This window comes from Neoarius graeffei, chromosome 10 (assembly GCF_027579695.1).
Source record: "Neoarius graeffei isolate fNeoGra1 chromosome 10, fNeoGra1.pri, whole genome shotgun sequence".
Taxonomy (NCBI): domain Eukaryota; kingdom Metazoa; phylum Chordata; class Actinopteri; order Siluriformes; family Ariidae; genus Neoarius; species Neoarius graeffei.
In genome coordinates this window covers 5,732,603-5,760,429 of record NC_083578.1, presented here as the reverse complement: position 1 = coordinate 5,760,429, position 27,827 = coordinate 5,732,603, and the positions used below count along the sequence as shown (strand labels likewise).

The 27,827-nt window shown below is 39.5% G+C and overlaps 3 protein-coding genes across 3 annotated transcripts in view; all 3 read right to left on the bottom strand.

Moving 5' to 3' along the window:
* Window positions 1-2,523: 2,523 nt before the first annotated feature.
* On the bottom strand, window positions 2,524-6,234 carry LOC132892783 (H-2 class II histocompatibility antigen, A-U alpha chain-like). Its single transcript, XM_060931164.1, has 5 exons — window positions 5,971-6,234; window positions 5,468-5,713; window positions 2,898-3,179; window positions 2,688-2,815; window positions 2,524-2,609 (listed from the first exon to the last, which is right to left on the bottom strand). Exons 1-4 carry the CDS (start codon window positions 6,026-6,028, stop codon window positions 2,700-2,702), a joined length of 702 nt encoding a protein of 233 aa, XP_060787147.1. The 5' UTR covers window positions 6,029-6,234; the 3' UTR covers window positions 2,524-2,609; window positions 2,688-2,699.
* LOC132892777 (H-2 class II histocompatibility antigen, A-U alpha chain-like) overlaps window positions 2,527-27,827 on the bottom strand; it is a 47,156-nt gene continuing 21,855 nt past the window's right edge. The window contains exon 5 of the mRNA XM_060931151.1: window positions 2,527-2,609. The gene's annotated coding sequence lies outside the window, so the exon portion shown is untranslated. The remainder of the gene's footprint in view (window positions 2,610-27,827) is intronic.
* Window positions 16,296-19,184, bottom strand: LOC132892770 (DLA class II histocompatibility antigen, DR-1 beta chain-like). Its single transcript, XM_060931143.1, has 3 exons — window positions 19,047-19,184; window positions 18,454-18,726; window positions 16,296-16,628 (listed from the first exon to the last, which is right to left on the bottom strand). Exons 1-3 carry the CDS (start codon window positions 19,102-19,104, stop codon window positions 16,318-16,320), a joined length of 642 nt encoding a protein of 213 aa, XP_060787126.1. The 5' UTR covers window positions 19,105-19,184; the 3' UTR covers window positions 16,296-16,317.

Here is a 27,827-nt window from a genome sequence, read left to right as displayed (position 1 = left end):
GAACATACATTTAACACAGTGAGGTGCATATATTATTACTCAGACATATTCTGAATGAGATGAGATAATGATCTGAGAACTTCAGACTGTGGAAGTGTGACTGACTATATTTTCTACGTTTAACCCAAATGTTAGTATTAAATCAAGGGTGTGACCACCATTATGGGTCGGTCCTTTGATGTTCTGATTAATCCCTACTGAATCTAAAATGGACACAAATGCTGTTATCAGAAGGTCTTCTGGGTTATCGAAGTGAATGTTAAAATCTCCGACAACTAAAGCTTTGTCTAAGGAAATAACCAGAGCGGAGATAAAATCAGCAAATTCAGAAAGAAACAGAATATGACCCCGGGGACCTGTAAATAATAAGTAATAGAATTAACTGGATCGAGTTATTTTTTTTGTGGCTACTTATATTAGGTTCTTTTGAAGAATTTCAGATGTATTGAATTCATAACCAGGTTTGTGTGTTACACCTACGTAGATAATCATTATAAATAACCGCGACGCCTCCTCCTATGCCAGTTAGACGTGGCTGGTGTATATAACTGTATCCAGGAGGACTCGCTTCATTTAATGCTATATATTCATTTGGCTTAACCCCATGTTTCTGTTAAAGACAGTACATTAAACTCCTGATCAGTAATGAATTCATTAACAATTAGCGCTTTAGATGTAAGAGATCTAATATTTAATAGCCCCACCTTTAGATCAAATGTGCTGGCAGCGGCTGTACAGTCAGTATGATCTAATTTTATATTGATTAGATTAGAAACTCTCTGACCAGAGCCAGAAAAGTGAGCTCCTCTGACGCTACGGCCGCAGACGTGATCCCTGCTGTGTCTGTGCTGTAGAGATGTTTATCCAAAGAAACAGATGAAGACCATGGTATCAAAACCATGAAGGAAGCCTTAGCTGCAGCTGTCAAGAGGCATTTTTTTTTATGTGGAGAAAAACAAACTCTGCAACATTGCAACTCTCCCTTGATCCCAGTTGTTGTTGTGTTGTTGTTGTTTTTTTGTGTGTGTGTGTGTTTGTGTGTGAGAGAGAGAGAGAGAGAGACAGAGAGAGAGAAAGAAATTAAACATGATGTCATTCTGGCCTGGTAATTTTTTAGAAATTCACTTTAATATAATCCATATAATGGACAATTTGATCATTTTAGTTTCGTAAGTCGCAACATATTCAGGCAAACATGCCCGTGAGTTAAAATGTTCTTTTCTCCTGTTGTATGTATAAAATTTTGTTTTTTCCCTCCAACACCAATGCTGCTACAGAGGCCAAAGAGATGGTGATGCTTGAGCTGCTGAAGCTGCCTGGAGAAAAGGCAGACAAGCAGGGAAATCAGGATGAACCACCTGCCAGAAAACCATGCAGGGCCCAGGCCAGCAGCCGTCTAGACAGTGTGTTTGATGAAATAGCAGATGAGCAAGCATCAACACTGAACAGAGCTCCAGTAGGTACTGTCACAGTCAAACAGTGAGAGATATACCTCGGAGAGAGCACAAATTCTTGAGAAAGCAACCCACTGCAGTGCTGGGTGATTAACAAAGTGTGGTTCTCCATTCTGGCCCAGATATCAGGCAGAAACCGTAACTCTCCACACCATGCAGTAGTGTTGACCGCGAAAGGCTGTTCAGTTCAGTGTCACATATTGTGAATGAAAACAGAAATAGGCCCACAGCTGATCATACACAGATGATTCTGTTCATCAAAAAGAACCTGCCTCTCACTTTTCCATAAAATGTTTAGTTCTTATAGACAACACCATTTTATGCTGACTGAAATAGTTTGTGAAAAGTGGTATCGGTGCATCCCTAATATAAATATATTGTCTAATTCTTCAAATGTGTCTGCTAACACAAACAGCTTTGCTACACAGTTGAAAACAAACCAGTTGAAATGTGAGAATGTAGAATAATCTAATGGAGTCTTGCACGTAGCCTCCAATACAACTGGCCCTGTAATCATATTTACAGTAAAATAACTGGACTGGTTTCAGCATGCAGTGATGATACATTTGAACACGTGCTCATACTTTTTTTTAACCTTTTTCACATGTACAATTTCAGGGCATAACAAGGTTAAATGTACCTTTTTATATGCTTTTCACATCTGATTGCACATTATTCTCATGATCCCATCTGTAATATATTACATGTGATGTGTGTGTGATTTTTCTGTCACAACTGTGGCAATATATTTTCAAACTAGACGAATACAGAGATTATGTTCTACTGGTGCAACGAGTTACTGAAAGATACAACTGTCTGAAAACAGAAGTCACATGATCGTTCACGTTCATGGAAATAAAGTTTATTTCTTTAATTATTTGGAGGCACACATTCCTTTACATTTGTATTTTCTCTTCTAATATTAGACATTACATAGATTGGAAAAGAATGACGTATTCACAGATTTCTGCACAGAGTTAAGAAATAAAACAACAAGTGTACAATGGAACAAGCAACAACTTTATGTTAATAATAAAACCTTACATAGTTTAACGGATGAATTAAACTCTAGTGGATGAACAGTTTCCTCAGTGAAAAATCAAAATGAGAATTCATGGTCAGAATCTAAACCTTCTCTGAACACTTTACTTCTGGCTGAAAACAGAAACAGGTGTATCAGGGAGAAACAGTGTATTAAATATTATAAATATAATGTTTTATTCGAGTTGTTACCTGAAGTGTCAGTTACATGTTTCCTTTGACGAGGAAGAAAGTTCCAGTAGCGACTCCGAGCAGTCCGACAGCCAGACCCACTCCACAGAACACAGAGGGACCCACACTGGGAAGCTCAACATTCACCTCTACACACACACACACACACACACACACGGTTATTTCTACTCTAAGGAAAGACTGAATCAGTAGTTAAACTCTCCGTCTCACCCCATGTCTTGGTGTCGGGCGTCTCCAGGGCCTCGTGCTCCACCGTGCAGGTGTAAACGTCTCCTTCCTGTGGAGTGAAGGGCAGGTGGGAGAACTGGTTGTAGGTTTTGTCCTCATTCGGGTAATAGCGGCTGAGTGTGGATTGTTCCGTCACATCCACACTGTTTTTGGTCCAGCGTACAGTAACAGGTGGAGGGAAAAATTGTGCGGAATGACAGATGAGCATGTTCTCTGAACCCAGCTGCATCTTTTCTTTGGGATAGATGGAGCTTTGTGGGGCATCTGAAGAAAAATATAAAGCACATGTGCACCATTGTTATGACTCTGAGACTGTGATGCATTCATTATTTCTTCTGGCTGTCGATATATAGAGGATGTTACACGGTGGTGTGAAGATATGAAGTTTATCTTTGAGTAGTGAATGGATACATCATGAGGGAGCGAAGTGAACGAGTGAAATATTTTTCAACATGAGAAAATAAACTTCATATCTTCAAGCCAATGTGTAATATAATTTGTATTATATGAACACATCCTAGAAAAACCAAAAACCACAAGTTAATCAAAAGTATTTTAATTTTAAAATGGTTCACCATTTTGACAACACACATCTAGTCAGCAGGAAAACACTGGGAGTGACATCATCAGAGTGAAATATCAGGAATTATGTCACTCAGATCCACGATGTATTTCATATGAAAAATGCGAGTTTTTATTGTGTGATTTTTTTTTTATTCTATCGACACATTCACAAACAGAAAGTCCCCGAATTTATCAAAACAATTCATCAAATTCCTCACGAGTGAAGATATTGGAGACATAGAGGTCTGCGCGGGACAAAATTTTCAGTCCCGCTCCCGCCCGCTCCCGCATTGTGCAGTCCCGCTCCCGCCCACTCCCGCAAAGAATTATGATTTTCAGTCCCGCTCCCGCCCATGCCTGCCATATTTTGTCCCGCTCCCGCCTGCAAATCCCGCATGATGCAGACGTTTGCGTTATTTCTCATGAAAGTTCTTGTCGTTGGCTTGGGGAATTAAACATGCTGAGCTTAGCTGAGCTCTCCACTGATCGATCCTTCACCTAGCGCACGTAGCGAGGGTGCGTGTTGCCAGGCGGCATGCGCAGCTGAGGCTTTACAGGGATACCCAACACACCTACAGTACCAAAATCGACAGTGGATATTAAGAATATTGTACATTGCACATAGCTTATATGTCACTCCTCACATTTACATTCTAGGAAATACAAGTAGGCCTATAAGAAATTAATATAATTTAAAGACACAGCATGATGGTGCCCCGCCCCCTACTTTGAGTGGATTTGAGCATAAATATCTACAGCTCACGTTCAGGGGTGCGTTTCCCAAACAACCAACCAAGTTAGCATTAAACCAATATGGTATGATGCAAGTTTGAACTAACTAAACAAGGAAGATCGGAAAGGAATCAGAAACGTACGCGAGATTAGACCACATCCGCAAATTTAGGCATCTTAAAATGTTTTTATTAATGCCAAATAAAATATCCAGCACAAATTATATATGATAGACATAAATTAATAATTTATAAATTTTATTTTAAACACATTATTAGTTAGCTGGACTGCAGCTTATCACCTCTCCCGCCCGCTCCCGCATTGTGCACTCCCCCTCCCGCCTGCAATGAGCTTTCAAAATTTGTCCCGCGCCGCACTGCTTTGCGTCGGGTCCCGCGGGACTCCCGCGGGAGTGCAGGGCTCTACTGTGTTACTCAGGTCCCGGATGTAGCTCCTATGAAAAATAAGAGTGATGTATTTCCCAGTAAAACACTCGTGTCCATATAATAATAACCAACAGGAATCTGGAATCTATAAGTTGTGATTTTACATGTGAATTGTGAGGACAGTAGCTTAATTATAAGTTTAGTAAACATAAAATGCAATGGATTGCACTTCATTCAGCATTTACAGATGATAAACAGATGCCAGAGAAAGAACATGGAACATGACTATTTACAAATAAACCCTCTGCTTGTGTTCACGACTGAGTAATGTGCCATCCTACTGCCTCAGATCATCTTCACATTTTCTCGCAAGTCAATTATAAAATCTATCTTTAGCTCCGTAATCCATAATTGGTGTGTGTGTGTGTGTGTGTGTGTGTGTGTGTGTGTGTGTGTGTAGATTTATTTAGCTTTACAAACCCCACACTTCAACAGTTACTCTGTTCAGAGAGAACTTCTTCATTTCTATAAATTTAACTGATAAATAGTTTGTGTTCAGGGCGAAGCAAACAGCTGCTGTGATGATGTGGTGCATTCTGGGATGTTTTAGTCGAATAAAAAGCTTTTATGAAATGAAAATAGTGTGAGACAGCAGTGCTGTAGTGTCGGCTGTGAGATTAGAGTATTGTACAGTAAATGAGAGCTTTACAGGCTGGAGACTGTGATTGTTCCTGTAGTTTACTGACAGTGTAACGGTCAGTGATTTACAGTCAAATCTACAACAAATCTCACATCTTCATGCTGGAAAATCATTTTAGACTCAATATCATCAAGGTCAATTTGTGCTCCTATAAACACTGAGTTTCTCACCCTGTGGCACCGGCTGGTCTTTAAATTCCTCTGTCGACACCTTTAAGTTGTACTGGCAGATGGGCATGCTAGCCTCGGCCCACTCGTAGAATCTGGGGAACTCCGGTGGATCAGTGAAGGGAGGAACCATCATCACTAGTTTCTTCTTCTCAAAATCTGCATAAAACGCCTCATCTCCATCGGCCCCTGCCGTATACTCCTTATTCTTCTCTGAACATTCGACTGTTAGCAGTTCATGATGTTTAACTGGAGAAACACACACACACACACACACACACACACACGTTCAAAATGCAGCAGCCTGTTACTACAGTGAGATAAAAACATCATCACTGACAAAATCACATCATTTTTGTGATGATCTGAAACAATCTGTCTCATTTAAATCAAGCTCTACAGCTTAATAACCAAAACACCACCATTAACACTTTATATACACTCTTCTAATTACCACTGGGGAAAATATTACAGCAAATTTACACATAAATAAATATCTCACTTACACTGTGATTCAGTGTCCCTCACACACATTAGTGTGAAAAAGATGAGAAATAATTTCATCCTGAAGTTTGTCAGTAAACCAGCAGCTCAGATGAATTCACTTGTCACTGACTTCCACACACTGAATAGAGACAGAAATACAGCCGAGTGCAGAGTCAGTGATAAATAAATCATCCAATCAGATCAGTTCTCTCCTCACAGTCAGCTGGGTTCAGGCAGACACTCAAGTGAGTTTCACAATTCCTGATCCTTTACTCTTTCCATACTGAGGTGCGCTGATCATTACAAACACAAAGAATTAAAACACTGGGAGCACAAAAAGGAAGAAATTAAATTCCTGAATAGTCTTTAGGTTTCAAAAGTCAAACAAACAAGAAAACAATAATAATAATAATAATAATAATAATAATAATTCCTGAATTGCCCTGTGATGACCTGGCGACTTGTCCAGGGTGTACCCCGCCTTTCGCCTGTAGTCAGCTGGGATAGGCTCCAGCTTGCCTGCGACCCTGTAGAACAGGATAAAGCGGCTACAGATTATGAGATGAGATTAGAGATTCCTGAATTTTTGAGGTTTTGTGCCTGAAATAGTAAAAAAAAAAAAAAAAGGATCTGAAATAATAATACAAAATAAAAGTTTAGGTTTCAAAGGTTAAACAAACAAACAAACAAACAACAATGACATTAATTTTTACAGCTCCTGAAATTTTGAGCTTTTGTTCTTGACATAGAAAAAGGGGTTTAGAATTAAAAAAGAAAGAAAGAAATGAAAAGCTGTGTATCCTGTTCTATTTTATGTTTGGCATCGTACACATTTTATAACAATAAAAACAAAATAAACAAAGTGTCTGTGCTAGAAGTGATATCTGTACCGTAAGTAGTTTTGTCAGTAAACACGTACTGGCGTCTCTTTTCTTGTGAATAAATCTGCTGTGGTGTTCTGTACAGTTCACTACAGACGGTCTTAAATAGCATTGTGTAAACACTGTATACACTCTGTAGTGCACATTATATGTGTGGCGGCCTGCGTAGTCAAATTCCCACATCTTTTACTTTAGTATTTCTAAAAAACCCACAAGGGTTCCTGAACTGAACCATGTTTGACTTTTTGCACAGACACATCTCAACCAGTCGTCCAGTAGAAAACCACAATTAAATGTTTAATTCCAAGTGCACTGAAGGACTGGTGCGTTCCAGTCGGAAGACGGCATCCTGTGTAGGCAGCATTCTTGGGGCAGCATCTGTGCGCTCCTGAGAAAAGGACTGTCCCAGTCAGAAGACAATCCCATAATTCAGTGTGCCAGACTGGAGTTCTGGAAATTTTGGCAAACGTGGCAGAACCAGTTGTCACTCCAACAGATATAATATGGAAATTGGTCTGTTGCGAAGGTAACCTCCATTTATGTAGCTAACTTTTGCTGCTAATTAACAGCTCATGAGCTAGCAGATATTTACTGAACAGTGGATGGATTTTATTTTAATTGTACCGAGGTATAGTGTTAAGCTTCAATGGTTTTCAGACAGATCGTACACTTATCACTGACTTCTGACTCGGGCTCAATCAGATAATTTAACATGATTTTTATCAAGAAATATGAAAGTTATCATGATACTGAGTAGTGAATAATCAAATCTATGATCTAATAAGTCTGAAAAAATAAATAATCAAGAACAGTAAGATTCATTTGTTTGTTCATGACACCTCATCTGGCCGTGTCTCTTTCTGATGATTGTCCTGAGGAGGAGATGAGCAAAGAAGAAAGAAGACCGAAAGCTGCAGAATCAAGAGTCCTCTGATTTTTAGGAGAAAAAAAACTGCCTTTGTTTTTATGGCTCCTGAAATCATACTTTTCTGAATTTAATGAAATTTGTTGCTTTAGTTTGAGTCTATAAAAGCATCTAACATGGACATAGTTTTGAATCAGTTTGGTTTTTTATTTATAATGCCAGGAAAATAGTGGCCACTCGTTTGAGATCCATTCAAGCGGGCGATAATGAAGCATTAACGAACTCACAGGAGCGTGGTGATACTAAATATCCACATGGCTGTGATTCAGCTGTAGACACAAAACTGCAGGCCGAGTGCTGTAGCTAATGCCAACTGCCAAATTTCCTTTTTACAACAAGACTGTAAAGAAGAAATTAATATCGTATCTGACAAAGTAACTGTATAGTGTCGTAGTAACTCACACTTCAGACACAATGTGAACAAATGTTCTGTTCAGTTTTGCTCCTGTAGTGGAAATCACTCCTGAAGAAGCTTCACTCATTTTATAGCGTGTTGGCTAACTGGCTAGCGCACTCACTTTGATTTGTATATTTCTGCTGCTTCTGGTAAAATTGTCTTATCTTTTTCCTTTTCATCCTCAATAGTGATTGAGGTTTTATTAGGTCAAACAGGCTAATCATCATCACCACAACATAAAATATAATAACATGGATAATTGTGGGTTGTGATTTACCCCATTGCAATAACATGAAAAAAAGATAAAAGAAATCCTGGGGGAATCTCTGGAACTCAGGGAGAACATGCAAAATTCCACACAAACAATAAACCAAGCTTAGGTTCAAACCAGAGGTCTGATAGTCTGAGTGTATATTATACCATCAAATAATTTTAATAAAATGCTGAGGGCCTTTACTGATTTAATGCAATGCTTCTCAAAATGTTATCTGAGGACACCCTGGGGGTCTGTGATGCATAATCAATAATAATTAAACTATCCATCCATTATGTATATTGTTTATCTATCAGGGTTGAGGGGGTTCCTGAAGCCAATCCCAGATGATTTCAGGTGAGAGTCGGAGTTCACCTTGGGCAGCTCACCAGACTATTGCAGGACTAACACAGAGATGAACAGCCATCACACTCACATTCACACCAATGGGAAATTTAGAGGAGCCAGTTGCCCTAATCTGCATGTCTTTGGACTGTGGGAGGAAATCAGAAAACCTGGAGGAAACGCCACACAGAAAGACCCCAGCTGGCCACAAGGTCGAACCCAGAACCTTCTTGCTGTGAGGCAACAATGCTAACCACTGCACAACCAGGGTTTATGATACTGAAAAAAATAAATATCCAAAATAATATTGTTCACATTCCAATAATGATATGTTTGGTGGGGATCTGTGAAGTTTATTCTACAGTTAAAGTTGTTCCTGACTGCAAAAAGTTTGGGAGTGCTTGGTTCAGTGATATGTAGCTCTTTATTTACGAACTTTGTCAGATAAGGAAGAGATATTTTATGCAATAATTTCCTGTATATAAAGACTGTCGAACCTGGTATGTGTGCAGGTGGATGGGAAGGAGGACTCAGGAGATCAGCAGATTTTGACTTAGCTTTGGGTCTTGCTTTATTTCTCCAACAGGCACTTTACAGAATGCTCACAACAACTCAACCGGTAAAACAAAATAATACACAATATTTCAGGACTTTCCCCACAATCAAATCCACCAACACTTTCAAAGGTCACACTTTGTCAGCTCTGTTCCTTTCTCTTATGTTCACGGCCTCTCTAAAAGATAAATAAAGAACATATCTGTAACCTTGAATTGGACTGAAAGGCTGTTTTTCAAACTGTATGAACTCTGTACTGTACTATTATGTATTTGAAATGAACACTGATGCCTCAGTATCTCCACTAGACGTCACTGTGTTTGTGCTGTATGTGTTCATATGTATGCATGAGGTCAGATGAAGAAAGAGGGAATCACAAAACATGGTGGAACTGAACCTCTGACTCATTTAGCTCATGTAAAGGTTGCATTAAGTTGATAGATGGCTGATTGGTTTGCTATTTTCTCCATAAATATTAAGGAGAGAGGAATCACATAGTACAATATTTATTGTACCCCTTAACATAATCCTATTCAGACTATTGAAATATTAGACTTGTCATTTAAATGTGTACAATGACACTGTGGCTATTTGTTGGTGTATGTAGGTTGTTGTTTTTTTTTTATTAATATTTAAAATGTCCAGCAATTGTACACATTAAATCCAATTCAACATTATTTATATGCACTGAAAGGTGCAAATGTTGGCTTTTACAGCTTTAAAGATAATTCCAGTCTAATTATGTACCTTCCATTAAAGTATGCTATTTCTCCATTTCCATTTGAAAGATACATAATAAAGGTACAAAAGGTACCCCTCCAGCAATAAAGAATGGTACAGTTAAGTCCTCTTTTTTTTCTGAGAGAGACAGCAAACTTTATGCTAAAAAAAAAAAAAAAAAAGCCCCACAGTCACTAAACACGCATCTTGGAGAAGTTCACTGAAACCATTTCCAAATGTGAGCCAATCACAGGGCAGGGATATTATTACATCATCAGTTTCTCAGAAAAAAATATGTTGAAAAGCCTGCCATGAAAGTCTAAAGAATAAAGAAACACTTATTCTTTAAATGTATTATAGTGATGTTCTGTTGAATAAGAGGCGTAATATAATGTTGGTTTGAAGAAGATGGAACAGGGCAGGAAACTCTGATTAAATCCCAGTGGAGCATGAAAATGATGATGCTGTAAAATGATGCGCTTTAGACAGCTGAAAAGCTGAACTCAGTCCCATTGGTTTTAAATGAGCTGTCCATCATTTTAGCATGATGTTAAGATATAATAACATGATGATCTGACTAGGTGATCTTCTTCCATTGTCCCAAGGTTGATATTTGCATGCCCATTGTAGGTGCTTTTGATGGTACAAAAGGTTTAGCATGGGCACTCTGACCAGTCTCCAGCTATGCAGCCCCATACACAAAAGGGTGTGATGTGCTGTGTTTTGTTACACATTCCTCCTGTAACCATCATTAATATCGTCTGTGCTTTTCTGTGCCACAGTAGCCCTCCTGTTGGTTTAGATCAGGCTTGTAGTACTCGAGTCCAGGACTCAGACCGGAGTCCGACTCATGTCCTGATTTTAAGGACTTGTTACTTGACTTGGATTTGAGCACTGATGACTCAGACAGGCATTAACTGCATTCGGACTCATAAATTGGAGACAAGGACTCTGATTTTTTCTTTATTTTTTGTCACATAGGATAATAATTTGGCATAAGATATTTATAGCTACATTAATTTTTGTACTAATTTCATGCAAGAGTGTCACACCTGCGTGCCTTGGCGCGTGCATCAGATAGACTCTCGGGCGCTCTGGACATCGCACGCGACAAGCGGACTCTCACACACGCCATAAACGACTTGCACCTGCACAGGATTAAGGTGCAATCAGCGTGCCTGCATTAAACTGATACATTACCGAGCCTAATTTCCTTGTTTGGTTTCCTGATCCCTGATTCCCTGTTTCTCGTCTTTGATCCTGCCGAGTCTACGATAGCCTGTTTGTGCCTCGCTCGACATATCACCTGTTTCACCGTTTTGCGATTTTGCCTGCCGTTCTGGATTGTTTACCATCTTCACTTGTATTAATAAACACACCTTCTGCACTTACATCCGTCTCCCAACCATCTCTGACAGAATACTTCACACTCCCTGATAAAGAGAAGCACATTCACCTGTTCATACGGCATGTTCAGGAACAAACTAATGTTAATGGCACTGAAACAGACACCGTCAAATTGTGCGGTTGGAGTCTTGTTCTCAGATTTGACTCAGACCAATTGTGGACTTGACTTGAAATTTTATTTAATGACTTGGACTTGACTCAGACTTGAACACTGGGGACTCGAGACTGGACTCGGACTTGAGGTTTAGTGACTCGACTACAACCCTGGTTTAGATCAGATGGGATGGGCTTCATTGCTCTCTCTGTCAATCAGCCTCAGGCACACAACCCCCCGGTGCTGGTTCATGGTTTGTTCCTCCGCAGACCACATTCAGTCAGAACTCACAAATGCTGAGTGGGAGCAGCCCATAAGCCTTACCAGCGATGCTCCAAACCCAGTCATCTGGCAATAAGGTTCTGGCTCTTATAAAAGTCACTCAGGATTTCACGCCTGCCCATTTCTCCCACAGCCAATATATTGACGATCAGAACTGAGTGTTTGCTTACTGTATAACAATGTGTATATATAAATATGCAATCCTGGATGTATAAATGACATTTTGATGAGCAAAAATTTAAACTACACTTACTGGAAGTGAGCTGTAACTGTATCAGATGAGTGCTTGATCAGCTTTAACAATGGGAATGTTTTCCATAATGTGGAGCATAAAATAATCCAGAACACTGAATACACACAGTATTTTATTACATCAGTGTATTATATCATGGCCACATCACACGTGATGTTTGTCAGGTGCACAGTGTGGTATGCTGGCAACAAAAATATAATTAAAAAATGTGGACAATAATTGTGGGTAAACACATACTGTATTGTTAAATTAAGAAAAAAAAACCTCAATGATTGAAAATCGATAAGATCTTTTACATATGACTATTCAGCCTTAATATAATGGATAAAATTATAAAACAATATTTAAAATGGTTCTTTTATGCTTATGCATTTCCATTTGTACATCAAATTGGGTTAAATTTATTTTTTTATGTCTTGCTTTTATGCTATGTATTGCAATCACAAATGAAATCTCATTATTTGGGAGTTCATTATACACTGCAATATCTTTGGCTATTCCAAAGAGCAATATAGCTTTTTTATGCTAAAATTTCCATGGACATAACATATTAGGTCCAAGATTACATTTATTTATAGATTATTTCTTCATGAGTTATTGAGGCATGGCATAATGTCTGACTCTACCTCATTTTTACATTACAGCCTGGAATAACTGATTTCATTCATACAGTATTCCCAATATCAGTCAGGGAATGGGAGGCAGATGCAAGTGGGAATGCAAGCAGTCTTTTTAAAAGCAATACAATGGTTATAGATCTACACAAATGTATAAAATGTGAATAACGGTGAACCAGCGACACCTTTATAGACCTGACACCTTTCTGTTTTAGCCAGCATTAACTTTTTCAGCATTTTGTGCTACAGTAGGTCTTCTGTTCTTCTGGATGGTACCATATGTGCTATGTGAATCTATGAGCCTTCGGCACCCATGACCCTGTCACCAGTTCACCGGTTGTCTTTCCTTGGACCACTTTTGTTCAGTACTAACCACTGCATACCGGGAACACCCCGCAAGATGTATCATATTGGAGATGCTCAGACCCAGTCATCTCACCATCACAGTTTTGGCAAAGTTGCTCAGATTCATACACTTAGCCATTTTTCCTGCTTCCAACACATCAACTTCAAGAACTGACTGTTCTCTTTCTTGCTGCCTAATATATCCCACCGCTTGATTGGTGCCACTGTAATGAGATGATCAATAATATTCACTTCACTGATCAGTAGTTTTAATGTTATGGCTGATCAGTGTAAATATTTCCTCAAACACATCCCGCTGGTTTCAGATTTCCTTATGTTTTACATCTTCATGTTAGCCAAATGCTAACATACAGCATAATCACCTACACATAAGCAGTGAGAGCAAGAGACTGAAAGATGATGATTTCTGACTCGTGGGTTTATTACACTGCAGCCAAAATCACTTTTAATATCAGTGAGTGTGATGCTATTATTGTGAAACTTCCATCCATCCATTATCCGTAATTGCTTATCCTGTGCACAGTCGCAGGCAAGCTGGATCCTATCCCAACTGACTATGGGTGAGAGGCGGGGTTCACCCTGGACAAGTCACCACGTCATCACAGGTCTGACACAGAGAGACACACAACCATTCACACTCACACCTACGGTCAATTTAGAGCCACCAATTATCCTAACCTGCTTGTCTTTGGATTGTGGGGGAAACCGGAGCACCCGGAGGAAACCCACACAGACACGGGGAGAACATGCACACTCCACACAGAAAGGCCCCCATCAGCCGCTGGGCTTGAACCCAGAACCTTCTTGCTGTGAGGCGACAGTGCTAACCACTACACCACTGTGCCACCTATTGTGAAACTTGTTTCTTTTATTTCACTCAAGCAAGTCAGGCTATTACTGTAATAAGAAATTGAAATCGTCCACAACCTGTACATCCATACATCCTGAACCCTAACCTGCTCGAACCCTCACCTGTTCAATTATAACCTATCTGAATTGTAAGCCACTTTGAATGAAATAGGACATTGGATCTATACCAGGGTGGAATCCTGTTCCAGATTTGATAGCTGTAATACGGTTTATACCTTTCACTCACAGCTGAAACTCCACATGTTAAAGTATTTCTCAATCTCAGTCTGCAAGATTTGATCTTACTGATCCAAAGGTTGTGAGGTCAAATCCCATGACTGAAAGGAAGTCACAGTTAGGCCTGTAAATATTACACTTAACTCTCAGCTGGTCACCTCTGTGCTTTATTTATGTTGGGAAGCCATGGCCTAATGGTTAGAGAAGCAGCTTTGGGAACAAAAGGTTGCTGGTTCCGTTCCCTGGACCAATAAACCTAATCTCCAACTGCTCCCCAGGCTGCTCATGGTACATTGTATGCTGCTCTGGTTAAGAGTGTCTGAAAAATGCCTGTAATGTAACATTATGCTTCGCTTACATGATTAAAATTTTCTGACAGAATAATAAATGTACTGTTATAGAAAGTAGACAGTAAATCAAATCATTGTGTATATTTTCTGGTGTTGCAAATTAAAAATAATGACCAGATTTCAGCTGAGTGTTTTCCAAGCTAAAGAACACATTTTAGAATCAGCTCAATGACTCTTCTGATTAAAAGCATCATCTTATAAACTCAGAATGATCCATCACACTGAAAACAATTTCATTTTTAAATTCATTTCATTATTATTATTAGTATTATTTATGCATTGTTTTTTTCCCCCAGAGGAAGTGAAGCTCCCGACCCCAAACAGGACCTGATTCTCCACTTCAGCTTGAATTAAGTTCAGAATGCATAATCCAGTCGTAATGACGCCACAGAAATACAGCAGGATTAAAAGTTTACTCATAAGAACTGTGTTAATTTCATCAGCTATATAATGCAACATATATAAATCTGTCAAATGATATTTATGAATAGAATTTGTCATTTACTGTTTTAAAGAAAATTTTACAGCAATTTCTTTTACAACCAAAAGTTTATTAAGAGTCAGCATCCATACAGAATCAAAAATCAATCCAGTTCTTACCATTAAAATGAAATTTAAGTGACTGATGATACAAAACCAGAAATTTACAGATAACTGTTAGTATTGAATCGTAATAAACAGCATCACTAAAACTAAGGAAGTGAGCCAGGTTAAAATAGACTGTAGGGGGCGCTAATGATTTAATAATGAAAATTTTACAAGGCTACATTTACTTCTGTAATAGTAATTAATTACTTCATAACTTTCAGATGCATTATAAGGAATTAATTTATACATTTTTAAGCTGAATGTAGTATCTAAGCTCAGTTTGTCAAATTTCTACTCAAGAACTCTTATAAAGCCTATAATCAAGATATTTAACATCAGTTTCAGCAAAATCTGACAGAAAGCTGGTCTTACATTAAGGAAAGTGATAATACAGATGCAGATGTACATATTATGAAATGCTCATTTCTCAGCAGGTACTAATTGTTCGGAATAAAGCAGATGTTTAACAGATAAAGCGATTTCAGCAAACACTCCAGTGTTTCTCTGCTCACAGACCTGTAAAAATTAACATCACATGTGTGAGCTTAAAAATCATCACATTTCAGCTTAACTGTAGCTAAACAGTGAGCATTATGGGTAAATTAACTCCATCCAGTATGGGGAATGAAGCTGAAACCAACATGTCAACTTCAAATGATGCCTGTGTTTATGTCGGCACCAGGATCCGTCCTGTGAACACAAATCAGAAATAAAGCAGAAGGATGAATATCAGGTAGCAAGGTTAAATATTAATTATTAATAGCACTTCAATTTTAATAACAAATACACAGATGTCCTAATACATGTTTCTGTTTGTAGATTTCCTGCAATCTTCCACTGACCTGAGCATTTCTTCCTGTAGTAGATGAATCCAGCAGCTGAAAGCACGATCCCCAACACCAGCCCTGAAGCCCCGATAGCAATCTTACTCTTATCAGGTTCAGACATCGAGGGATCTGAGACAGAAAGGGGTTTATATAGATAGATTACAAAAATAATTCATATAATAGCAGTTAATAGCAGCACTAGGCGCTATGGAATAGCATTTTTATACAACAGTGTTAAGAACTACTTTTACTTTCAGCTATGAAAAAAACCCGAATAAATTTTATTTGACGATTGTCTATTTTTTTCACTCATTGTTTATTGTTGTTGACTGAACACCAGGTTTTGAAAGATGAGTTATGATGTGAGTGAAACAGGATCTCTGTTTTTTTAAGCTCAGTTCATGACAGTGGACTCAGATATTTAGATCTGACTGTGATGATCAGACTCACCCCACTTATAGACCATGGGCTTTTGGAAGCTGGCGTGTTGCACCACGCAGGAGATCTCCTCTCCAGATTCAGGCATGTACTCCAGATGTGAGTGGATCTGATAGTACCAGTCTCCATCAGCCATCTCCTCAGTGGACGTCACATCACCCTCAATCTTTTGACCGTTTCTCAGCCAGGTCACCTCAATGTCTGGTGGGTAAAAGCTGTAAGCGCTGCACATCAGCCTGGCTGGGTGAGTGCCATCTGACTTCTTTACCAAAGTGACCTCAACCTGAGGCTCAACTGCACAATTAAACCACAACAACATCAGCTTACAGCTGAGAGTCATTCATTATAAACTAATAATAATAATAATAATAATAATAATAATAATAATAATATGTAGGTATCTAAAAGGTAATCAGTTTAATTAGGTAACTAGTAAGCACGGGCGCAGATAGAGGGGGGGACGGGGGGGATTCGTCCCACCCAGATTTAAATTCACCTCGTTCGGTCCCCCCCACTTATAGGGAGGAAAAAACGTCTATGCTGTCTTTCTTTGCATAAGGCAAACCTCACGGAAAAATCAAAAGACTAATTACCATTCGGTTTATTGAGGTGCACAGCAGTGTATACATAGTTGCAACTGCGCAGACTGCACAGGTTGTGAGCTCGAGCTTGGTTGCTATGGTTACCCACAAGTTTGACAGGTATATCGGGGACAGCGCCTCCTAGTTCAGGACCCCAACACGGCATGATGAAGGGTGCCAAAAGGCAGAAAACGATTGCATCGTTTTTTCAAAAAAAAAAAAAAAAAAAAAGACTGTAAGTAAACTGTGCCTTACTTTATCATATCACCTTGCAATTTTTTGATAGTCTGTTCAAAGTAATGTCGTAGTGAAAGTAAAATCGTACGGAGTAGAGATGCCTTTCTGGTAGCCTCCTTCTTTCGGTGGTAGCCTGTAGATACAGTGCTCAGAAGGCAGTTTTAATGTTTAATCTGGCGTTCCCTGCCATAATTTCAGCGAGCATATTGTTTCATAAGGAAACTTTGCGAAGAGTTGTTGACTGACTGCCGCTCACGCAACACACAGGCATAGTTAGAAAGTCAGGATGCACTGGTTTACACTTTACACACACACACGTAGCCCAGCCTCTCGCTATGTTTAACAGTTGGAACTTAGCGGTTTTAAAACTAGTTTTGCAGTTTTGCAGTTTCTGTGCGTGATGATAATGTGTAAACTTTGGATTTCCATAGGCTATGTTAAAATGTTATCATTGTCCTGGCCTGCAGGTAGTTCCTGGTGATGGCAGTGACGGAGGTGAAATAATATGTATACACACGTAGTACTACCGTTCAAAAGTTTGGGGTCACCCAGACAATTTTGTGTTTTCCATGAAAAGTCACACTTTTATTTCCCACCATAAGTTGTAAAATGAATAGAAAATATAGTCAAGACATTTTTCTGGCCATTTTGAGCATTTAATCGACCCCACAAATGTGATGCTCCAGAAACTCAATCTGCTCAAAGGAAGGTCAGTTTTATCTTCTCTAAAGAGCTCAACTGTTTTCAGCTGTGCTAACATGATTGTACAAGGGTTTTCTAATCATCCATTAGCCTTCTGAGGCAATGAGCAAACACATTGTACCATTAGAACACTGGAGTGAGAGTTGCTGGAAATGGGCCTCTATACACCTATGGAGATATTGCACCAAAAACCAGACATTTGCAGCTAGAATAGTCATTTACCACATTAGCAATGTATAGAGTGGATTTCTGATTAGTTTAAAGTGATCTTCATTGAAAAGAACAGTGCTTTTCTTTCAAAAATAAGGACATTTCAAAGTGACCCAAAACTTTTGAACGGTAGTGTGTGTATATATATATATATACACAAAATGGAATCATTTGCTGACAGCTCAGTCCCCCCCAGTTCAAAAATCCTATCTGCGCCCCTGCTAGTAAGCTACAGAAGAGCAGCTCGGTGTGTATTTTACATGCATTTAAATGCAACTAAAATATTAAACTGAACTAAAAATAATGTAAAATCTGTTACAGGCATACATCATGAGGAAATACTGGGAATATTACTGAATTAAAGTTTTGAGGTTCGCAAATAATCTCACCTGCTTTACTGAGGACGGCGCTGTAGTAAAGCTGAGCATTGTTCTTACAGAAACTTTCCACAGCGGCTTTCCGTGCTTGCAGCTCTGCAGTGTTATTGTTCCAAATCTCTGCGTTATAGATGCCTATTTCAGTGTATCCCACATACTTCCCCAGAGTGCTGTTATACTCCATGTAGTTGATCTTATTGAAGGTGTAAGACCTTATGTACTCCATGTCACTGAGACCATCAGAGCTCCAGAAGCACCAAGATTCCGTTGCCAGTGAATGCCCATCTGAGAGAAAAATAACACCAAAGCTTTATTTCACTGCTAAAACTGAGAGTAATACAGCGTCTATTTTGAATCGATTTTAATGTTTATTTTAAAAACTAATTCTGTGCTTAAACCTGCCTTTAAACACTAAATAAATAAATAAATAAATCTGCAGTTCTGTAATATTCCTCTGATAAATTTAATGAACAAACTGCATCCTTCTAAACACGAGCTTTTGTCATTGTTATTGTTGTTGTATATGTTTGTTTTCTTTAAAACACAACACAGCATTAAAAAAAAAATCCCCACAGCCTAACCTCAGCAGCTGATCTAATACTCACTTGCTGTGTGCAGGATGGCAGGCAGTAAGAGGAGCAGTATTCTCAGCAGCTCCGACATTGTTCCTCTCTGAGTGTGTTCTCTTACTGAGGAAAGTGTGGGTGAAGCAGCTCTACTCTACACACACACACACACACACACACACACACACACACACACACACACACACACCAATCCTGCACCACACACACACCAATCCTGCACCACACACACACCAATCCTGCACCACACACACACACACACACACACACACCAATCCTGCACCACACACACACACACACAGTCACATGTTTCCAGGCAGAATTCAAACCAATACTGTTCACCTGTTAAAGCTGTCAGGTTTAAATCCATCAGTTCACTATTTAAAACTTCTGAATTCATCAGTTAAGACAAGTTTAGGATTATTTCTCTCTCAAACTGCAAAGATAATAATAATAATAATAATAATAATAATAATAAAATTCTCATTTTCAGTTCACAAAATATAGAAGAATGTGGGCTGTTTTTCTTGAACCTTCATGTCCTTAATAATTAAACTTTAGTTTCAATAAAAAATAGTTACATGTAGTATCAGACATCTTGGGATTTTTTTTTTATTGTTTTCCTAAATTATATTATTTTCTGCATAACAGTCAAACATTATGCTATCATAGCAATTATTGTCCACTCAGCCATCTGCTTACACACACACACACACACACACACACACACACACACACACACACACACTATAGAAACAAAACTGATCAAAACAAACCAAATACACCAAATAATTGTGATAATAATACAATCCCAAATCAGGAAAAGTTGGGATGGTGTGGAAAATGCAAATAAAACAATAATAATAATAAAGTAGGATTTTTAAGTGTACTTTGACTTGTATTTCATTGCAGACAGAATGAACCCAAGATATTTCATGTTTTGTTGGTCAACTTCATTTCATTTGTTAATATACATCCATTCCTGTGTTTCAGACACAGGACCATTTTTTGGAATGTAACACAGTCCAAAAAAAATTGGGACAAGGCAAGTTAGGGTGAGTAATGAGGTACAACAATTAAATCATGATGTGATGTGAAACAGGTGAAAACAACAGGTGACTGTAATCATGATTTGGGACAAAATCAGTATCCAGGAAAGGCCGAGTCTTTGAGGGGTAAAGACGGGCCGAGGATCTCCAGTTTATCAACAAATGAGTGAGAAAATTATTGAAATGTTTTAAAACAATGTTCCTCAAAGAAAGAGAGGAAGGGATTTGGAAATTTCACCATCTACGGTGCATAATATCATTAAACCATTCAATGAAATCTGGAGGAATTTCAGTGCATAAAGAGCAAAGGGCCCAAGTACGCTGGCCGGAAAGTGCAAAACAAAATTACAAACCATGAAACACTTTTATATTTTATAAACACTTACATTTTATAAAACTAAATTACATTAGCAAAACACTTTTTTTGTGTTTCGCTTCTTGTCAATTTTTTTCTAAGATGTAAATTTGTTTTGTCCTTGGTAAAAGTGTTTTGCTCATGTAATTTTGTTTTTATAAAATATAAAATTGTTTCACAGTTTGTAATTTTGTTTTGCACTTCCCAGCCACTGTACCCAAGCCTAATCTGAACCCCCAAGATCTCCGATCCCTCAGATGGCACTGCATCAAGAACCGTCATTCATCTACAGCTGATAGAACCACATGGGCTCGGGATTACTCTGGAAAACCTTTAACAAGCTGCAATGCAGAGTTACATCTTTACATTCATAAACAACAGTTAAAACTTTACTGTGCAAAAAGGAAGCCTTATATTAACTGTGTCCAGAAGCGCCATCGGCTTCTCTGGGCTCGTAGGAGTCTGGGATGGACCATCACACAGTGGGAACGGGTATTGTGGTCAGATAATTCAGTATTCCAGGTCTTTTTTGGAAGAAATTGACACGATGTGCTCAGGACCAAAGATGAAAAGGAACATGCAGACTGTTAGCAGGAACAAGTCCAAAAGCCAGGGTGTGTCATGGTATGGGGTTGGGTCAATGCCCTCGGCGAAGGTAACGTACACTTCTGTGATGGAGCATTAATGCAGAAAAGTACACTGAGATTTTGGAGCAACATCTGCTGCCTTCAAGGCGACGTCTTTTCCAGGGAGATTTCAACAAGACAATGCAAAACCACATTCTGCACACATTACAAAGGCATGGCTGTGGAAGAAGAGGGCGTGTCCCCTCTGTCCCCAATAGAGAATGTGTGGAGAATTAAGAAAGAAAGAAAAAAAGAAAGAAAGAAAGAAAGAAAGAAAGAAAGAAAGAAAGAAAGAAAGAACAACTTTATTCATCACACCCTTGTGAAATTCCTCTCTGCATTTAACCCATCTGAAGCAGTGAACACACACATGCACACACACGTGAGCAACGAGCACACACACACACACACACACACACACACAGAGCAGAAATGAAAAAAAAAAATGACAGTGACGACCCAATTCTGTTACACACCTTAAGACCTGTTTACAGGAAGAACAGAACAAAAAATAACACCTGAAACACTTCATCACTTGGAGTCTTCAGTACATAAACAGCATACGTGTTGGGAGAAGGAACAGCAACATTATAAACATTATAAAGTGGGAAATGCTTTACTATCCCAACTGTTTTGAAATGTGTCGAGGCCGTGCAGCGTCGGAAAGGTAGGAGGCTGCGTAGAAGATTGTGTTCCGGGGCCAAATTATGTGTGGCACATGGATTCATACGACAAGCTCACCCCCTTTGGCATCGGGGTGAACGGGTGCATCGATGGATTTTCAAGGCATATCATTTGGATGGAAGCAAACTGCACCAACAGCAACCCGTGCGTGATTGCAGCCTATTTTGCTCAAACTGTCACTAAACTCGGAGGCTGCCCAAAAATCCTGAGATCAGATCATGGAACAGAGAATGTCCATGCCAACAGACTACAGACTTTTTTCAGGGAAGATGACACTGGAGAGGTCCATGGTCCTCCTTGTGTTATTCAAGGAAGGAGCACGGCAAACCAGAGAATCGAATGTTGGTGGGGGACGTATAGGAGACAGAATGTGGACTACTGGCGAGATGTCTTCAGAGAGTTCTAAGCTACGGGTGATTTCAGTGGTGATTTTATCGACAAGGGTCTTATTCAATTCTGTTTCCTAAAGATTATACAGGTAATCAATCAACACATGATAGGCTATTTAGTTTGAGAGTAAAAACGGTTGGAATAAAGTGGTGGGTGTGTGCGTAATTGTGTGCATAACAGTTTGGCCAGTGCGCATGCAGCCAGGCCAATTTGCAATCTATTAAACCCATGCGTATATTGAATCATACTTGTATATCATGCTTCTCACTCTCAGTGCCTGCCTTACAGGACGAGCTGGACACAGTGGTGCAAATGTGGGACAACCATCGCATTCGTCCAGGGAGGAATGGGCTTGATCTCTACCATGGCAAGCCAGTGATGATGTACAACGTACCTGAGCTGTATCATGCACAGAATTATCTGCATCCAGTTGAAATGGACAAAGTTAACGCAATCCTAGGTGAAGACATCTGCCAGTGGAAAATAGATATTCCATGTGACATTGACCTACATGACTTATGCTTACTGGTGATGGAACAACACAACTTGACTCACTGCCCTGACACTGAAGGAGCCATTAAACTCTACAAAGACCTGAGGCCATTGATAAAGGCACTCCTGGAAGAAGCTGATGACTGATCTAACAGCTGATGACCGATCTAACAGTCATTGTTTCTGTTGTATATGTTCTTGCTAAGGTCATGATTTCAGTAAACTTACACTTGACATGTCAGCTGATTGTCTTTTTTGCTAATGTATATATCTTTTATTTTGCATGTATATTGTGGATTTGAAAGACAGTATTTCCTCAGCACACTGTAGTGAGATTAAACTCAAATGACAATAAGTGACTAACTTATGCAGACAATCAAATGATTCCAAGGGGTTCAAAAAACTTTCAACTTTGAATGTATTTAAGAAGTGCAAGGAAGGGAAGCATACAGTATCATCAAAACTGAAGTCAGCAATATTACACAATCCACAGTAATGTGTGTAACAGTGAGTTCAGAAAATACTGCAGCAGGAAGATTTTAAGATGACATACAATAGTCACACGGTCACTGCCGGTCAGACATTTAAAATGTTATGTCAGCAACAAAAGGCAGAACAAGTAATAATTCAGAAAAATACTGCATCAGGAAGAACATTTGAGTTCTTATAAGTTGAGTGTGAGGGAAGCATATCATTCAACAACTATCATGACTATTGCAAAACTGAAGTCAGCAATATCACACAATCCACAGTAATGTGTGTAACGACGAGTTCAGAAAATACTGCAGCAGAAATATCATATTACAGTAATTTTAGGATGAAATTCAATAGTCAATGTCATTGCAGGTTTTACAACACATTAAAACATTTAAAACGTTATGTCAGCAATAAAAGGCAGAACAAGTTGTAATTCCATCAGGAAGAACATTTGCGTTCTTATAAGTTGAGTAATGCAACATTCAGAAAATACTGAATCAGGAAGAACATTCAGGAGTTATTACATAATGATTTAAAATCATAGCATCCTGTCAAACAATCCTGTAAACAAGTACACTGTCATTGCAATTCAAACATTTTAAAAATAATGACAGCAACATGACAAAAGGCAGAAAAAAAGAATCATGAATGAAAAGTGGAATATTTCTCATAGATATTTTGATCACTGTATCTCTGTCGGTAGAGACGAAGCCGGGCCAGTCTTCTGCGGAGGTGCCGCGGACTAATTTTGAAATTATCCCTTATTAAAAGACTTAATGCAATCTCTCCCTGTGTCAACTCCTGATCAAAATATTGCCTTATTAGGTGATCGATTATTCCAGACATTCTAATGACCAAAGTTGCGTCTATACAGAATGAGAAATAGCCCCAAAGTCAGCATATCACAAGTCTCTTGGCGCACCTGAATGAACCATTTCTCAGCTGTTTACTCGAGATCACGGAATAATTGTTTTGTTTTCTCGAGATCTCGAAATAACGGTTTTGTTTTCTCGAGATCTCGAATTAGTTGTGTTGTTTTCTCGAGATCCTGAATTAATTATGTCGTTATCTCGGGATAACGGTTTTGTTTTCTCGAGATGTCAAATTAGTTGTGTTGTTTTCTCGAGATCCTGAATTAATTATGCTGTTATCTCGGGATAACAAGGTGAATAAAAAAAGATTATATGAAGGGCCTCTCGCGGCTTCCGTAAGCCGGAGTAAATGTGTACAGTATTTTTCATAAACAACCTTTCTATTTATATTTTATGGTATATGTGTAGCCTGTGGGCCATGCTTAGGGTTTGGTAGTGACTCCCACTGTATTTCTCTTTCTCTCTCTTGCCTCCTCTTCCTCTGGTTTGGGTCACTAACAGAGGGTTTAGGATAGGCATTGATCAGGCCACCTAAGGGGACCATAAAAGCACTTGGGGTCCTCACGTTAGTATAGGACCTGGCTAGCACACTCGGTGGTGTTTGTTTGAGGAGCTTGCTTTTGCTTCAGGTATGCTTTCACTATTTCCATTTTTGGTTTATTTTCACTGACAAGCAGTGGGTTAAGCATGTGTTTGTCTGTGTGGTTTAGTGTATGGGGAAGCGGGCGTGGCTGACTCATAAACTCCTCTGAATCAGTGTGGACATGGATAGCTGCCTCAGTGTTGAAACTGATGTATCTTCAGGTCTAACTTCTGGCATATGTGGCAGATCACAGAATCCAGGGACACATGTCGGCCCGGGGGCATTTTGAGTTATTGACAGATTCAGAAAGTACAGTTTCTAAGCTTTCCAATGATGCCTTCCATGTGGAGATCTGACAATATTTGAAGAATGTGTGGCCTTTTGAAAGTGTATATTTCTTAAAACAGAAAAGGGAGAAAATCGCCCTCAAAGTTTTCCATCTCAGCTACTCTGGGTGTAGGGCGGGCACATAATGGTGCTTATTTGCATGACATTAAGGAAAGCCCTACCCCTTACGAGCTAGCACGATACTACTTTTGTGTAAACAAAGATCACCACGTCAATTTTCCTTCCATGCAAAGTATGCCCAACACAATTATGAAGTACAAAAATAAGTCCTAAAGTATACTTTAACGTTTTGTGGTTGAAAAATTACTCACACCGTAAGAAAGAAAGATAGCACAATGATGACACAACTAACACAACACTAGTTTCATGTAAAGCCTCGGTCACAACCGGCCGTACAGTACGCTCTCCTACAGCCGGTCTACATGCAAAAAACGCAAGAAACGCACGAGAGCGCGCGCATGAAACGCACGAGAGCGCGCGCATGAAACGCACGAGAGCGCGCGCATGAAACGCACGAGAGCGCGCGTGTGATGTGCTGATTTTCGAGCCGCAGACCGGCCGCAGAGGTTCTTTGTCATGTCAAACAAACTCTACGGGCGCTTACGTTTTTTTCAGGTTGCAAGACAAACTTACAGCCAACGCGCGTCTTTCTCCGTGAACAAAAAAAAAAACGCAGCGATTTGGGAAACGCCAAAAATCACATGGCCCAAAAATCGTACGTCCGGTTGTGACCTAGGCTTAACCAAACCACAACACTCTCCGTTACATGCAAAAATAACCACACAGCCTTAGATTAATAAACTTACCCCATCAGAAAGAGAAATGGCGCCTTGCACACACCAATGCCTCCGATGGAATGTAATCCTAGAACGGTCCGTGTATCATCCAATCATTCAAGTATTCCATTCAATCTGGAAAACGAGGTTGCGGTTTTTTTTGCTAGAAATGGTGATCTCCGATGTAAATACCGTGTGTCTGTTTGCTTCGCGGGGCTCCTCTGCGCTCTGTTTAGTAACTCATTCCATAGTGAAATCACACGCCTGTATGCAATTAAGTAGCCATGCGCTCAACTCGGATCATACAGCTGATTCGCGGAAAAAAAACAAAACAAATGACTTAAATCATCATGTGAATGGCCCATATGGTAATTTACCCACACCCCCCAGCAGGCTACAGTCCTGACAAAAATGAGACAATTTGCAACAAAAAATGTATGCTTTTCCAACAAAACAATCTATTATCTGAAATACTGATTGCATTCTTCAAGATCTCAACTTGCACATGATGGAAAAAACAAATCACAAATTTCGAAAAAAAAAAGCTTCTTTTGCGATTATCTCGGATTCGTTTCGGCCGACATGTGTCCCTGGATTCGGTGAGGGGTCACATATGCTGTTAAGACTAGGCCAGGTATGTGATATTAGTCCTGAAAATGTTTCTATTGTTATGACTGTGCCTGTGTGGATGTGTACACACATGAAGTTGGTTTGTTTTAGAATATTTGTAGTCATTTGTGTGTTTTGATTTTATAGGTCTATGCAGCTATGGCACATTGCTAGCTGCTGTTCTTTTTAGCATGTGAATGTATGTGTGAATGTGGTGCTGCTCGTGGGTCGTGGACTCTTTTTTTTAATTTTTTTTGTTTGTTTTTCCTCTAGCCTGCGAGCTGGTTTCAGTGTAGTGTAGTGCTGTTAAGCTTTGAGTATCGTATGCTGCAGGCTAGAGTGGTTTTGTATTTTTCTTTCTGTTATCTGTCTTGTCCTCTCCCTTTACCTGTTACCATCTGTCGCTGGTGCATAGGGTTGCCTAACGTGAGAAGCTCCATTGACGGGTTGGGGTTTCCTATCTTGATGTGCACCGTGTGATGATGATTGAAGGGTTTGCAGTGTCATTGTGTGAAGCTCTCTGTCCTTAGCACTTAATGTGTAAAGGTTCACCAAGTGCATAACCAAGTTTGTAGTATTAAGTGTGAACCCAAGTGTGTAACAAACAAGTGTCACCAAGTGTGAGTTCAAGTGTGTAACAAACTAGGTCTAGCATTAAGTGTGTGGTAAAGCAAGTGTGTAGCATTAACTGTGAATTCTAGTGTGTGACAAACAAGTGTCATTTAAAGGTGAATTCAAGTGTGTAACAGACCAGTGTGTAGCACTAAGTGTGACTTGAAATATGTTCGCACCATAATTGTGGTATTAGGACCCTGGCGTCTTACTGGTGCTTCTTCTCCTTATGCTCAGCGGCCTTCCAGGTCTGGGGGTCCCTTTTTTTTTCTCTCCTTTTGTTGATGTATCATTTTTTTTTCTTTTTGCCCATTTAATATACAGACTATGTTTAACTGCACTTAGTGGACTTTTAAATCTATTTATTAATAAAGATTGTATGTTGATACTTTTTTTCTAAACTTGAGTCTGTGTATTTTATTAGGAACTTGGTCCCCTTGTTTTGGTATCTTCAGCCGGTGTTGAGATAACAAGGGGTGGCGTGGTCAGCTACATTCTTGAGGCTTAACAATTTGGCGTAGCCAGCAGGACAAACCAAGTTTTTTCTCCCTTGTGTTTTTATTCCCAAATAACTTTTGTGGGTTGGTTACGTTAAGCAGCACCGTGTGTGTGGAAGAGAACAGCGGCTGGCAGCACAATGAACGCGGAGGACGGCGCGGTGGAACCTACTGTGGAAATGCAATGGCTACAGGAACGTGTGGCTCAGCTTGAAGCCGAGAATGAAAGACTCTCAAATGGACAGAGGCCTGCCACTGGGGAAGGTAGTTCCCAACCAGCAAGAAGGGAGCAGGCATTGTACCTACCCCGGGAGAGGCGGTGCCCTAAGTTCTCGGGCTCCATTACAGCAGGGTCCCTCTCTGTCGAAGAGTGGCTGGAAGAAGCAGAAAGTTGTATACGGTTGAGGTACATGTCTGATTTAGACAAAGCAT

Bases quoted from the DNA above. Each gene is read 5' to 3' on its own strand.
- LOC132892783 (XM_060931164.1), bottom strand. From the start codon at position 6,028: ATGAAATTATTTCTCATCTTTTTCACACTAATGTGTGTGAGGGACACT. The intron at 5,714-5,970 runs GTAAGTGAGATA...GTGTTTCTCCAG, and splicing joins GAGGGACACTGAATCACAGT to TTAAACATCATGAACTGCTA. The intron at 3,180-5,467 runs GTGAGAAACTCA...ATTTTTCTTCAG, and splicing joins AGACCAGCCGGTGCCACAGG to ATGCCCCACAAAGCTCCATC.
- LOC132892770 (XM_060931143.1), bottom strand. From the start codon at position 19,104: ATGTCGGAGCTGCTGAGAATACTGCTCCTCTTACTGCCTGCCATCCTG. The intron at 18,727-19,046 runs GTGAGTATTAGA...TTTTTCTCTCAG, and splicing joins TGCCATCCTGCACACAGCAA to ATGGGCATTCACTGGCAACG. The intron at 16,629-18,453 runs GTGAGATTATTT...TTAATTGTGCAG, and splicing joins CGCCGTCCTCAGTAAAGCAG to TTGAGCCTCAGGTTGAGGTC.